The sequence below is a fragment of the Vitis riparia genome, chromosome 13, assembly GCF_004353265.1.
Source record: "Vitis riparia cultivar Riparia Gloire de Montpellier isolate 1030 chromosome 13, EGFV_Vit.rip_1.0, whole genome shotgun sequence".
NCBI lineage: Eukaryota > Viridiplantae > Streptophyta > Magnoliopsida > Vitales > Vitaceae > Vitis > Vitis riparia.
The window spans coordinates 10,208,095-10,223,646 of NC_048443.1; the positions used below are offsets into that span (position 1 = coordinate 10,208,095).

The following is a 15,552-nucleotide window of genomic DNA, read 5'->3' on the forward strand; positions in this document are numbered from 1 at the left end:
ACACGTCCATGCAGCTAGTTTTTTTCTCCAGAAAGAGGTCCCCCCAGAGAGGAAGGAGTAGAGGAAACAGAGCACAATGAAAGGAAATGGTCTTAGCTCTCAATTTCTTGTATTCTTTTATTGAGGAGGGTTGTTTCATTTAAAGATGAAGAAAAGAGAAAACCCACTTATACTTTAATGCAATGCAGGGTAGAGGAACTGGACCAACATAATACTCTGTGGCATATGTTGATCAGAATCTTGTAACATAAAGCTACCAGGATCCCAAAATATTGTTTCTTTCCTTTGTGGTGAGTGGGGGGAAGAGGTTTGAGGGTTAATTAGTGATTTTGTTAAACTTATCTAATGCTAAATCTGTAAATACGTTTCAATTGTTCCACCAGTCAAACTGAAATCAAGTACCTAGCTTCCATGTTTAGAATTAGTTTCCTCCTCAATTGATTGGAAATGAACTGGTGTTCTACTAAAAAAGAGCAAGGAGAGCACTTGTTCCCTTGTTCGTATTATTACTTTCCATCATTGGATGCTAACATGGACTCAATTTTTTGTGGGTACCTGAATGTAGAAACATGAAAGTTTTGTTGTTGACATTAAAAGTTTCAAAATGACATTTTTTTTCAGGAAATGACACACAACTGTGACTGTGGCCATAGTCAACACAAGGGCATTGAACAATTTGACAACACGGCCGGTGGTAGATCAAGAACATCTCCTGCTATATTCATCTTAATCAACATGAACCTGACGCCTTATGTGAGATTTTGGCCATAGCATCTAGTTATTCTAAAGAAATGGAGAGGATTAGGTAGAGATAATTCTGAATCTCTTGCACTAGATCTACCTTGGAAGGTTAGCCATAAATCAGCTTGACAATTCCAGATGCTTGAGAAGAGGCTAGGTGGTCTTGAAAATCAAGAGGTGCAACAACTGTATAGTCTTTGCATACACCAAAACCTGTTTCTCCACAAGAATAGATAGAAGGCGATTAATCATGGCAGGTAATGCAACTCCAAGCAATAGAGTAAGAGTTGAAGAAAGAACATACATGTTTCTGAGAGAAGTGTTGCAGTTCTTGTCCATCTGAATACCAGCTATTCAAGTGCTGTAGTTTTTTACCTTTATCCCTAAATTATAAAAGAAAATGACCAGCTATTCAAGTTGTTCTTCTTCTGCTACCAATGGACTGATTACTACCAAAAAGTGCTATTTTGTAGACCTAATTATAATGGTTTTAAGCACCTTTGTGTAGTAATCATATTCATTTAACCCAATTAATTCATTAAGGTCCTTAGTAATTGGTTTTAACCATTTTGTGGCAAGTTTACATGTTTATATCAGCTTATGAATCAATTCAAGCATGCCAAATGATGGAGGAGCTACTTAGACAAGCCAACCAAAGAAGAAAAGCAAAGAAAAGCAAAGAGAAGCAAAGAAAAGCAAAAAAGAAGCAAAGGGAAGCAAAGAGGAAAACAGAGGACAGCAGCTGCAGTCTTCTTGGGCACTTTTGGAGCACTTTCCGAAGTCCATTTTCTACATGCTATATACCGTTTCAAAGCTCAAGAAGTCAAGAATCCAAAGCTTCAAACCGTGCACGATTTGGAGCTGAAACGAGGAAGTTATGACCTTCGGAAGAAAACTGCTCCAGGTATGCGAAAATTTCGCATACCTTCTGAATGGTATGCGAATTTCGCATACCTCCTGATCAGGTATGCGAATTTCGCATACCCCTCCCCTGTTTTGCCGACTCCACACGAGATCTTTTCTTTTAGATATTTTTGTATAAATTTCCATTCTTCTCCTTGTAATCCACCAATCATAAGATTTCTTAGCTAGGAATGATGGAAAAGCTTCTCTATTTATACTCCTTTGCATCCGTTGAAACATATGGAGAAATATATGTAATATACCCATATATATTGAAATATACCATAGAGCCTTGCTCTGTTTTCTCCTTCTCTTCTCTTTCTTATTTTCTTAGTAGCCAAACATCCTTGGTGGATGAAATCCCCAAGGATGAGAGGCTAGCCTTTTAAGTTTCTCAAAGTATGGATGTTATGTGATGGCTTGGATGCATTCCATGGAAATCTCTTGCACCCGGAAGGTAAGGTAGTCGTTTTTCATTAATGGTTCATTAATGCAAAGTTTAGTTTTTATTTCCATTAGACAACTTCCAACGGCCAATACTTGATAAGCTTTTGGATTTCTATCCATTAGTTATCTCCTACGAGCTATTGGAAGGTGAGGTTTTCAATTCCAAGTTTTGCATTAATCCATTAGAACCAATTTCAATGGCCATTGAAAGGTGAGTTTATCACTTGGAATGACTTTGAGTTGCCAATATTTGGTAAGCTTTTGGCTTTAGACCATTAGTTATCTCTTACGAGCCATTCAAAGGAAGTCTAAGGTGAATAACTATTGATGAAATTCACTACCATCTGTTTTGCCATTTTAAAGGATTAAAACTTGATTTGCTAAATCCATACCGGTTCGGGAAGCAAGCATCACCATAGTTGCAACCCCAACGCGAGGAGCCTATCCTGAGATTTCCAATTTGCATAAGAGCTAGAGCATAGCTATCCTATCTTTGAGAAACTTGTTTTTACACCCTTTCATTTTAGTCTTTAATGTTAGCTTAAATTAGTTTAAATCTTTCTAAAACATTTGCATCTTCTTTTAAAGCTAACATCCATAAGAAAATCACCTATTTTCCTAATTTGAATATCACTTGTGTTTGCGAAAACCCTTCCCAGTGAACGATCCTAGAACCACTATGCTATAGTAGCTTGGCTACTTTAGTAATAGTATCTAAGGTATAAATTTTGTTGATACGCCTTTAAAGCTAAGCTACCATGAGTCGCATCATGGACCTAGTTGTTTGAGAGACATGAAGATGGATTAGGTATGGGTGACTCTGAAACACTCTGCTACAATAATAAAAATGTTCTTAATTATGGCAGGTAATGCAAATCTAGGCAACAGAGATGTTTCTAATACAAGTGTTGTAGTTCTTGTCCATCTAGTACATATGGACTGCAATTTTTAGCAACATGGTATCACTCCCTCTTTCAACACTAAAGAAAGTTGGCCAGGATGATGACATTTATGAAAGAATTCTGGGAATGTATTGATGACTTGAACCATTCCATTTAGAAACCTAAAAGAATTCCATAAATTTGTTGATGCCAAACTCCCATAAAAATGAAGTGCGAGCCTTCTAGACATGGATGAGAAACCTATCTCTTGGAAGTAGAATCTTGGCCTACTGATTAGTAGTTTGTTTAGTGCATTGTTGTATATTTTTGCCACCTAAATACCAACTATTCAAGTCCATAAGGTTCCAATACATTTTGTTCCTATTCTTTGGTTGCTCTTCTTCTTATATTACCAGGAATAGGTTTTTGATCTTTACAATGTCTAAATCATGAAGGGGAATGAGACTATGTTGCAGTCTGTTCTCTTGCCACCCACTACTACAAAAATTATAAATAATAACGCTCAATTCCATGACGGTTTTTAAAAGTGTCAAGGAATTCAAGCAATAATGACGCTTGTTCAATAACGGCGTTTTTTGAATATTTAAGTTGGCGCTTGAAAATTTTCCATCAATATTGGCACTTTACACAATGATGTTTTAAAAATATGGCGTTTTTTTTAAGTGTCATTGTTGGACCGGATATTATGAACAACCCTAGTAGTGTTTTACATAAGGATGTTTTAAAAAAATGGCATTTTTTCTAAGCGTCATTGTTAGGTTGGATATTATATAGTTATAACAGGCGTCATTAATTCCTATATTATATATATAAACCCATGTTTCCCTATTTCTCAAACACCCTAAATACCTCGCCTCCTCTGAAAAACCTAACTTGTGTAAGAAAGCTAAACCCAAAACCATCCATAATCTGCTACCTTCAGCCATCGAGAAACTCATTGGAGACCACCAGCTATCAACGAACGACCTTCTTGGCTACTACCAACTGGCAGTCTTCCCGGCAATTGTTAGGAGTGCCCCAAAGACACCCAAAAAAATTTCACCTGCATTTGGGGTCATTGTATTGGGTAACTTTCGCATAAGGTAAAGAACAATTAATAAAAAGAAAAAGGATTTGGTTCATGTATTTCAAATCTTGAACTTAGTTTTGTCTATTACAGTTTCTGATATGTTACTCTGCTACTAGAATCTTTGTATTTCTATTGGAAAGATTGAGTTTTTGGTTTGTGTTCAGAGTGGTGCAAGAAAGCTCAATGGATGGAAATGAGAAAGAAGGGGAAATCTCGATTGTGAATATTGGAGGTGGGAGTGTCTTTGTTTTGTATCAGAATATTGGGGTTCTGTTGGTCTCTTCAAGATAAAAGTATTGTAGTGGTTTTGTATTTTTATAGGCCTGTTTTTGGTTATGGAGAGTGGATGACCCAGCTAGATCCCTAGAAATTTTGTTTTTCAAAAGTAAAATTTGAGGGTTTGAATATCTTAGGATTTTATTTGAGTTTAATGTTTGTTTGGGTGTGTGCAAATTTGGCTTTGTTTTAGATTTTAAAACCCATTAAAGGCTTTGGTGAAATGGGATAATGAGGAGCATGCTCTCAGTTCCTGATTCGAAAGTGGAGTGCTTTGATGGAAAAGTGGTTGTTTTGTGAGTGACTCTTCTCTGCAAATTCATAGCATGATATTTAGTTTTCTCAGCTTTAAAATTTTTTGGGTCTTCTATTGTTTATTGATTTTGATGGTTAATGGTTAATGGTTAATTTATATTTGGATTTTAATAATAAAATCTAGCTATAATGGATGATAGAACAAACTAATCATTATTTTTTTTATAACAAAACCAAAAAACATTCTGTTTTAATAAAGAATATGTAGTATTCTTATATATTAAAAATTTTAATAATATCTATGTAAATAAGTTCTTAAAATTTTTATTATTAAATATCATAATTAATTTCAATAGTGAATCATTAAATTGATTCTCCTCAAATTTTTATAATTTATAAAGGAAAAACAGTATAATCTCTCTAATAAATTAATAATGAATTAAGTAACTATTTTTCATTATTTTGTTTAGGCATTTGGATATAGTCATTAAAATGTTATATTTTTATTAGTTATTAAAATGAGATAATGAAAAATAATTTTATTTTAGATGTAATATTTTTTTTAATATTTATCATTTTATTATATAGAAGACAATGGATCCTAATTATAAAAAAATCGACTTTGTTTGAACAATAGAATATTCAAACTTGATCTAGGTGCCTTAGTACCATGACATTGCATAAAGTTGAAACATTCACATTATTGAAAACCTTAAATTTATGGTAAATTTTTTTGTCCCAAAATATATATTTTAAGATATTAAAATTTTAATTTATGGTTTGATTTAATAATTTAAAAAGTAATGACTTTCCATTTATGCAAATTTATTGAATTACTGTGAGTACATAATAAGATAAATAGTAAGGCAATTCTTTGAAGCAATGCTTTGACCCTGAGTAGGTTAAGTATTTTAGGATGCTCATAAATTCTTTCAATTTTTAACCTTGCTTTTCCTATAATATTAGACTTATCTTTACACTATTAAATTAGATATCACAGTACATTCAATAAGTATTTAATTATAGTAAAATTTTGGAGTACTAGTATTGAATTAAAGTTTTGTATGTGATCATATTTTCATTTTTTATACTTTATATATATATATATATATATATATATATATATATATATATATATATATATCATATTCTTTATATCTTTATTATATTATTCTTATAATATTTATACCTAATCAATAAACATATTCAAATAAAATTGGACCCCCTATATTAAAAAAACTGAACCATTATTGTGATATTGTGAAGACAAATAAAATTAACCTTCCCATCTTAGCATACTAGAAAAAAAATCAGTGATAATTCGTGGGGTGTCATGGCCTTAGGAGTAATATATTATTGTTGGTATATGCTATCTAATTCCTTTTTATGACATCGGACTTCAAACATTTATTGACAATAAAAGGCTCTACAAATTGAATTTTGGAAAGTTTTTGTTATTGACATGATAATTGTAAAGGACTAAGTACAGTGGAAAATATTATTTTTAAAATTTGACCATTACACTTTAATTATAGTTGGACTATTACAAAATTTTCAAATTAATTTAACTCTTTGCAAATGGTTGAATTCTCCTCATACAAAACTTTTTATTCAACCCATTTATTAATGGAACTACCTTATAATTGTTACACTTTTTACACCTGTATATTGATAGGTTGAGAAAGGAGAATTCTACATCCTTATTTATTCATAAATTAAATTTATTTGTTTTTAAGCCTATTGAAACAGATGCATTTGTGGTTAACCAAAGACACACTAATAGTTAATTAGTTATTTTATTTTAAACTTCAAAGAAGTGGTTAACTATTGTTTTGGTTTATTTGTTCATAGTAAACAAATATACATAATACAATTGGCTCCTCCATATTATAAGTGGATCATTCTATATTTAGATACTTCAATATTCTAAGATGAGTTTTAGAATTTTCTAACTCTTTTTTTTAAGTGTATATAACAGTAAAAACAACAATTGAAAACAAAAAAACAAATATATATTATATTACATTAGTTTTTTGTTTATATGCCCCCTAGTAGAGTACTTTTATTGATAAAGCAAAAGGCTATAGAGGTGGGGTTCTTTGGAGGGCCTTGGTTGCTTTTATTGTAGGAAAAGTCATTGTGAGTGTTTTGCCTAGGAAAGAAAGAAATAAACATAAGAGTAGGGTGTAGTGGGGTCTCTCTCTTATTTTATTTTAGAGTTGTAAAATAGTTAATGGAAGAGTATCATTGGTTTCTAGGTTTTAGCAAAAAAAGTGGAAGGTTTTGGTAGGCAAAAAATAGGTGCTCGATTGATTTTATTTATTTATTATTTGTTTTTTTTTTTTGGAAGGATTACGATGAAGGCTTTGGAGATTTTTATATTATGATATTTAAACATGATTTTCTTAATTTTGCTGATACTAGATTCTTTGAAAGTAACCACATAAATTCATTTATTTTATTCCTTCTTTCTTTCTTTCTTTCTTTCTTTCTTTTTTTTTCCGGAATCTATAGGAATAATCAATAATGGAAATGGCTTAAGTTTAATTTTTATTCATTCATTTTAGTTTTCTTATTTTAACATGTATTATTAGTATTTGCAATCTATCATGCTTTGTGAAATAAATTGTAGTAATAAAATTATTTTTATTGTTTTTTTTATATTCACTATGTTTTGAGATCTTGTTTCTATGTATTCATTAAATGTTCTAAAATAATTAAAGTACTCTAATAATAAATTGTAGTGTAGCTAGATTATATATTCACTCAAATAACTAATAAATATGATTAAGATATAGAGAACCCTGCCCAACTACACATAAAATAAATTATAATTAAATTAAATTATTTTTTAACATATAATAAAACAAAAATGTAAGGTTATAGTTTATAAAAATAAAATAATTATACTAGATGTCTAGTATCATTAATTAGTTTAGAACTTCTTGTACTTGATAATTTGTTTAATATGTAAAGTTTTGTTTAGATAATATAATATACTCTTCCTTATCAATTAGCATATATATATATATATGGTTATAGTTTTATATTTATTTTAAAACCACAAAAAAAAATGGAAAAAGAAACATGTAGGAAATGCTTCAAAAGAAGAGGGAACATAGGAAAATGATAAATCATAAAAAATACTTCTTACTTGCTCTTTAAGTGCCCTTTTGGCCTTCTTAAATTTAGGAAATATTATACCTCTTTATTGGTAAGTTGGAAGTTGACTTTTTATACTCGTAAGAACCTGACCTTATTAAAAATAGTTTTGAAATTTCCATTTTTACATCATTTTTATAAATTTGAAATTAAAGCTTAAAACCTTGAGAACGATTGGTTGGTTCTAGGCTGCAATAGGAATTTACAACATCTATTTGGTGTTTGGTTTATGGAATAGTAGAAATTTTATTCAACTTTATGCTAGGCAAAAAATATGTTTCTTGTCAATTAACTACGAACTCAATCTCTAGGGCATAAACCTTTCCCACTCTAAATAATTCAAGTATATGTTTTATCTTATCTTCATTTATTATTCCATGGTTAAATTACATTTTCATTGATGTCAATATTGGTATTATTTAAGGTAGAAGACAATGTATGCAAGAAGTTGATTTTCCTTATTGTTCGAGAACAAACCATTAAATAGGAAGTTTAGGGTGGTGGGCAAACTTGAATAGCCTAAATTAATTTTTACGAAGGTTGTAGTTTCAATTATATTTATTGGTTGTTGCATGTATGATTTAAAGGTTTTCTATTTTCTTATATGTGTTTACAGGTTGCAAAGGAAATTAGCTTGGGTTGATTAGACTTGAACTTTCTTATATTCGTAGTCATATGAAACCAGATTTTTATGTATATCATTCTTACTTCTAAATAATTTGAATAACTAAAAAATTCAAGTATGATGGAAAAATCTATTTTTTGGGTTTAAATAACCAAATTGCCTATTCAATCTCCCTCTAGATAATTTTACAAATGAAAAACATCATACCTTCAAAATGATAGTTCAAAAACACAGGATTTATCTCTTTTAGCAGTGATCAAGGGAAAATTGGAATTCCACCTTTGGCTTAGTAGGAATATTAATAAGGAGCAACCGAAGCGTAGAAAGAAAAAAAGTATTAAAGAAAATATTTTTTTTTTCATATTTGATTTTACTATAAAAAATGTGAAAATATAATTAAAAGTATTAAGATCAAATTTTGTAAAGAACATATGGTCATGTCCCCACAAACTCTCATTAGAAAGAGTCTATACAAAATTGTTGTCAAACTGGTGTTGATGCTCTGTTCTAATTACTTGAATTCCCATGCAAATTAGTTTTTGAATTTTATATCACAAGCTTGGAGGTTTGAGTATTTTTACAAACATAAAACTCATCTTTGTTTATTGGAAATTATTCAAAAAAGAGTTTGAAGTCATGTCTTTTTCCAATAGATGCCTTACTATAATGTTGATTGGTATTCTTCCTAAGCAATCTCCTTCTATCACCTATCAGCCCTATCCTAGCCACTAATTTATTTCATAACAATAATGGTATTTTCGGTACACTAATAATTTGTGATTTGTTTGAATTACATGTTAAATTTATATATTCTCCATTATCACCATACTCACATACAGGAAATATGAATATATACGAATTCATTCAAACATGCCTTTTGCTTTTGATTTTGGAACATACCCGAGTCCATTTTTCACTTTTGATGAAGATGTATGGATTTTTTAAGACTGTGGAGGGCACCACCTTTCCTCTGAATTCTCTCTAACGATGGGAGTGGGAGAGAACAAGTTCCTTTTGTTTCAAAACTTTGTCATTATTCAAGGAATAGACACCGACACTTGGATTTATACCCTCCTGCCTTAGGGACCATACCCTTTGGCTATTGGGCCTCACGAGTCTTAGGCCCATCATCTAAGGCCCGTGACGGCGTTGGGCTCTACACATAGGTGGCCCATACTCTTGATCAAATAGAAATCGTATATATATGGATAGTTAAATCCTAAACAATGGTTAATATAATGTAGGTCCATATTTATTCTATCAATCTCTCACTTGGACCACATATATTACAAAACAATGTTCATGATAGTACTTTATTGAGCTCATCTTTGCTATCCTATTCAAATATACTTAAACAATCCGGTCTACTAATTATGCTAACATAGTATCAAAGTGGCCTTCGTTAATCATAATTATAACTAGACTCATAACAAAATTAGCAATATGGATCAAGTATGGATGTGTAGCATGGAAATTACATAGAATGTGATCTCTAATATGTCTATTTCCAATTGGTCCCACTTTATGATTAAAAAAAAAAGTCAAATTCCACTTTCAACACTTGATGCTAAACTGCTTCTGAAAGTCATCATTTCAATTCAGAGTATTCAAACACAATAGTCTTTTAAAATCAAGGTTCGTACAGATAACACAACATAATATCACATCAAGAAAATAAACACAAAATCTAAATACAAACTCCCACTATACTGGCACATCATCAATGTGTACAACACCCATATGTGTGACGTGCTCATGATATACTTTGGGTGGCAAACCCTAGTGAGCGGATCCGCAATCATGGAGTTTGTGCTTATGTGTTCAATCAATACTTGAAAACTCTGAACTCTTTCTTTCACAACCAAGAACTTGATGTCAATGTGTTTGGACTTTGACGAACTTCGGTTGTTCTTAGAATACAATTCTGCAGCTTTATTATCACAATTGATTCTTAATGGTTTATCAATCCCATCAACAATTCGAAATTGAGTGATAGAATTCCTAGCCATATCCCATGGTTTGATGCCTCGTAGCAAGTTATGAATTCTGCCTCCATAGTGCAAGAAGCAATAAGTGTTTGTTTAACACTTTTCCATGAAACTGCTTCTCCAGCCAACATGAAGATGTAGCCTGAAGTAGATCTCCTGCTGTCAAGACATCCTGCAAAATCGGAGTCCGAATATCCCACGATCTCTAAATGACTGGATCTATGATATGTGAGCATGTAATCTTTAGTTCTTTGTAAATACCGCATAACCCATTTTGCCTTTTTCCAGTGATCCATACCTGGGTTACTCAAATTTCTGCCTAACATTCCAACACTATATGCAATATCCGGACGCGTACAAACTTGTGCATACATGAGACTTCCTATTGTCGAGGCATAGGAAACCTCTCCATATCCTTCTTCTCGAGTTCATTTTTCGGACATTGGTGCAAACTAAATTTATCTCCTTTTGCCACAAGCGTGCCTCCTGGTGTACAATTGCTCATGCCAAATCTACTCAACACTTTATCGATGTAGGAATTTTGTGATAGCCCAAGTATACCTCTTGAATGATCCCTATAGATTTGTATACCCAGCATAAAAGAGGCATCACCAAGATCCTTCATGTCAAATTTACTAGATAGAAATCACTTGGTTTCATGCAAAAGTCCCACATCACTACTTGCAAGTAGAATATAATTAACATATAACACCAAGATAATGAATTTGCTCCCACTGAACTTGAGGTATATGCATTGATCAACGGTGTTCTCCTTAAAACTAAATGAAGTAATCACCTTATCAAACTTTCGATACCATTGTCGAGATGCTTGTTTTAAACCATATATGGACCTTTTTAATCTGCATACAAGCTGCTTTGAATCATTAGACTCAAAGTTCTCGGGTTGCACCATGTATATTGTCTCATCAATGTTGCCATTAAGAAATGCAGTTTTAACGTCCATTTGATGCAACTTTAAATCATAATGAGCTACAAGTGCCATGATGATTCTAAAGGAGTCCTTTGACGAAACCGGTGAAAAGGTCTCCTTATAATCAATGCCTTCCTTTTGAGTGAAACCTTTTACAACTAGGCGTGCCTTATACCTAACAATGTTGCCTTTTAAATCCCGCTTGGTCTTAAAAATCCATTCACAACCAATCGATTTTACACCTTCAGGCAACTCTACCAGGTCCCAAACACCATTGTCTTTCATTGATTTCATCTCATCCTTCATGGCTTCTATCCACTTTTCAGAGTCAGAACTTTGTTTGACTTGACTAACTGAAATTGGATTGTCTTCCAGACCCATGTCAAACTCATGTTCTTGGAGATATACAATATAATCATCTAAAATTGTACTTCTCCTTTCTCTAGTGGATCTTCTCAATGGCACTTGTACTTGTAGTTCTTGAGGTTTTTGAGTTACTTCTTCATGAACTTGAACCGGTTCCATAACAGTAGGAGGAATCTCAGGTGTGTCTTAAATCTCTGTTATTGGCTGTACACTCTGGATAGTGTCATCAAACATAATATGACCATGTCTAGTTGTAATAATAGGAATACTAACAGATTCCTCTCTTCAAAGACCACCTTTCTTAATGGTTCTCTCTCACTTAACTCAACATCCTCAATGAACTTAGCATTGCCTGTTTCAAAGAAGGATCTTGTTGAGGGGTCATAAAACTTGAAACCTCTCGACCTTTCAGAATACCCTACAAAGTAGCAACTCACTATTCTGGAGTCCAATTTCTTTTCATTTGGCTTATAAGGCTAGCCTCAGCTGGACAACCCCAGACATGCAAGTGCCTAATACTAGGTTTCTTGCTAGTCCATAACTCATATGGGATTTTGGCTACTGCTTTGCTTGGGACTCTATTCAAAATGTAAACTGCAGTTTTGATGGCTTCGCCCCAAAGTGATTCTAGCAAGGTGGAATGACTTATCATACTTCTTACCATATCCTTAAGAGTACGGTTTCGCCTCTCTGCTGCACCATTTTGGCTTGGAGTCCCCAACATGGTGTACTAAGGAATGATACCACACTCCATCAAATATTTGGCAAATAGCCCTGAATGTTGTTCACTGGATCTATCATATCTACCATAATATTCACCTCCATGGTCATATTTGACGACCTTTATTTTCTTGCTTGGTTGGTTCTCAACTTCAGCTTTGAAATTCTTGAACACATCCAATGACTGAGACTTTTCATGAATCAAATAAAGATAGCTATAGCGCGAGTAATCGTCAATGAAAGTGATAAAATATTGTTGTCCATTCCAAGAAGGGTAGGAAATGGACCACAAATGTCCGTATGTATCAATTCCAAGACGTCATTGCACCTATTGGCATCCTTTTTCCTCATATTTGTTTGTTTACCCTTAATGCACTCTATACATACTTGAAAGTCTGAGAAATCAAGTGTATCAAGAATTCCTTCTAACACAAGCCTTCGAATACGTTGATTTGAAATATGACCCAAACGCCTGTGCCATAACATTGATGAATTCTCATTTATTAATTTTCACTTAATGCCATAATTACTTGAATGCAAGGTTTCATTTCCATTAGTGGCCTTTATGTTCAATTTGTGTAATTTGTCTGTTAGACTACCTATACCAATAACATTTGAATTTAGATAAAGACTAACCATTCCATTTCTAAATGAACAACAATATCCAAATTTTTCCAGACATGAAACAGAAATTAAATTCCTTCTTAACGACGGTACTACAAAAGTCTCTTCCAAATCCAAAGTACATCCAGAGTCTAACTATAATCTAAAAAGACTAATAGCCTTCACTGCAGCCTTGTTTCTATTTCCCACATAAATGTATCTTTCACCATCAGTTGGCATTCAGCTCCTTAGGCAACCCTGCATAGTGACACTTATGTGAGTAGTTGCACCCGTATCTATCCACCAAGTGTCAGTAGGCACTAAAGCTAAATTGATTTTTGAACAAACAAAGTTGAGAAGTGTACTTTTCTTTTCACGCCAAGTGGCGTATTTGGTACATGTCTTCTTTATATGACCAGCCTTTTTGCAAAAGAAACAAGTGATCTCCTTATCTTGTTTCTTCTGCTTTGATATCCCAGAAACTGCAGTTTGTTTTCTTTTATTATCCCTCTTTCTTTTCTTGTTGGTACCAAATCCCTGAGATGTGGAAGCCAAGTGCGCACTTTCTATCTTCTCTTGTTTCAATCTCTCTTCCTCTTGTACACATTGAGCAATAAGCTCATTCAAAGTCCATTTTTCCTTTTGTGTATTGTAACTGATTTTGAATGGACTGACTTGTGTAGGCAGAGAGATCAAGACCAAGTGCACGAGTATGTCTTCCGACAACTCTAACTTTAGTGCCTTGAGTCTAGTCACAAGATTAGACATTTCCATTATGTACTCCCTTATATTCTCTTCCCTTGATACCGCATGGAGACAAGCTTACTAAGAATAGTGTTTCTCTCAATCTTTTCGTTTGCAGCGAATCGGTTTGCTATCTGGTCCAAGAATGCCTTGGCTCGGGTTTCCTCAGGTGTTGCACCCCTTATAGCTTCTGGAATTGAGTGCTTCATTATCATTAGACTCATGCGATTGGATCGCTCCCATTTTTCCATAATAGACCTTTGCTCAGCAGTGCTAGCACTAGTAAGGTCTGGAGGGCGATCCTCTCTTAATGCATAGTCTAAATCCATGCACCCAAGCACAATTATAACGTGCTCCTTCCATTTCTTGAAGTTTGTGTCATTAAACACAGGAATGTTATTAACATTTGCAGATATAGAAGATGTTGAATTCATAATAATAAAGCTCACAATCAGTCATATAATCATCATATATACATGAATAAATAAACATCATATAAGATACCTAGCACAAACATTAATATTCAGTCTTTGGACAAAAAAATATTAACTTGTAATTGACATCCTTATACAAAATTAATTCATAAATATTGACAATAAAATCGAAACAATATGTTTGTCTTTGGATTGACATACAATATACAAGATAAACTTTATATGTCACATATTTATGACTACTTTATTTATTATCATATTAAAATAATCTTCCTTTGGGCCGATTATGTTAAATAATAATAAAATTAACATGTTTACATATTATAAAATGAATAAATTATATATTATATGTTACTTTGGCAACAAATATATATAATTCATTTATTTTAAAACATTAAACATAAATACAACAAGAAATAATTCAATCAAAATTATTTATTTATTTATTTATGCATAATCTCATGTATATATATAACAATTGAAGCATAAAACATACATAAAAGCTTTTGTCTAATGGTTTAGGCATGGGCTTTATTTTAAGGCAACAACCAATGGTCATGGGTTCAAGCCAACCCACCCCCTTGGTTATTTTATTTTACTAGCTGGTCTAAAAAAGCATCATAGTCAAATGGGTGGGCCTGGATTGAACCTAGGCCAGGGTTCAATCCCCAAATTGCAAAGTAAATAATGATGCAGGGGCGTGCAATTTAGATGAAATATTACCCCTATTTTATTATCATTATTCACATTGATCACTTTACATGTAGCACAAACATAAAATTTTCCCATAGCACAAATAACAATTGTTAGATTTCTTTATTTTCCATTATCACCCAAGACACAAAAACAGGATATATGTATATCAAGCATTCAAAACATTCCTTTGATCTTTGATCTCTGGATAGGGTACCAACCTGAATCCATTTTTGATTTTGTTATTTTTATTGGCCCAGATTCTATATTGTTTCCCCTGGATCTTTCCTTTTTTTGTTTTTAAAGATTGTTTTTGGTGAAAATGGAACCGGAACCTTGCTCTGATACCAATTGTTAAATTTATATATTCTCCATTATCACCATACTCAGATACAAGAAATATGTATATATACGAATTCATTCAAACATGCCTTTTGCTCTTGATTTTGGAACATACCCGAGTCCATTTTTCACTTTTGATGAGGATGTATGGATCTTCTAAGACTGTGGAGGGCACCACCTTTCCTCTAAATTCTCTCTGACAATGGGAGCGGGAGAGAACAGGTTTTTTTGTTTCAAAACGTTGTCATTATTCAAGGAACAGACACTGACACTTGGATTTATACCCTCCTGCCTTAGGGACCATACCCTTTGGCTATTGTGCCTCATGAGTCTTAGGCCCATCATCTAAGG

The 15,552-nt window shown here is 32.8% G+C and overlaps 2 protein-coding genes across 2 annotated transcripts; one reads left to right on the forward strand and one right to left on the reverse strand.

Annotated features, from left to right (window-relative positions):
* The first annotated feature begins 624 nt into the window (after nucleotides 1–624).
* LOC117928295 lies at nucleotides 625–4,692 on the forward strand. Its single transcript, XM_034848202.1, has 3 exons — nucleotides 625–753; nucleotides 3,876–4,075; nucleotides 4,227–4,692. The coding sequence occupies exons 1-3, from the start codon at nucleotides 625–627 to the stop codon at nucleotides 4,351–4,353; spliced, it is 456 nt and encodes a 151-aa protein (XP_034704093.1). The 3' UTR covers nucleotides 4,354–4,692.
* Nucleotides 4,693–13,773: 9,081 nt separating this feature from the next.
* Nucleotides 13,774–14,166, reverse strand: LOC117928297. Its single transcript, XM_034848203.1, has one exon. It carries the CDS (start codon nucleotides 14,164–14,166, stop codon nucleotides 13,774–13,776), a length of 393 nt encoding a protein of 130 aa, XP_034704094.1.
* Between the last annotated feature and the right edge of the window lie 1,386 nt (nucleotides 14,167–15,552).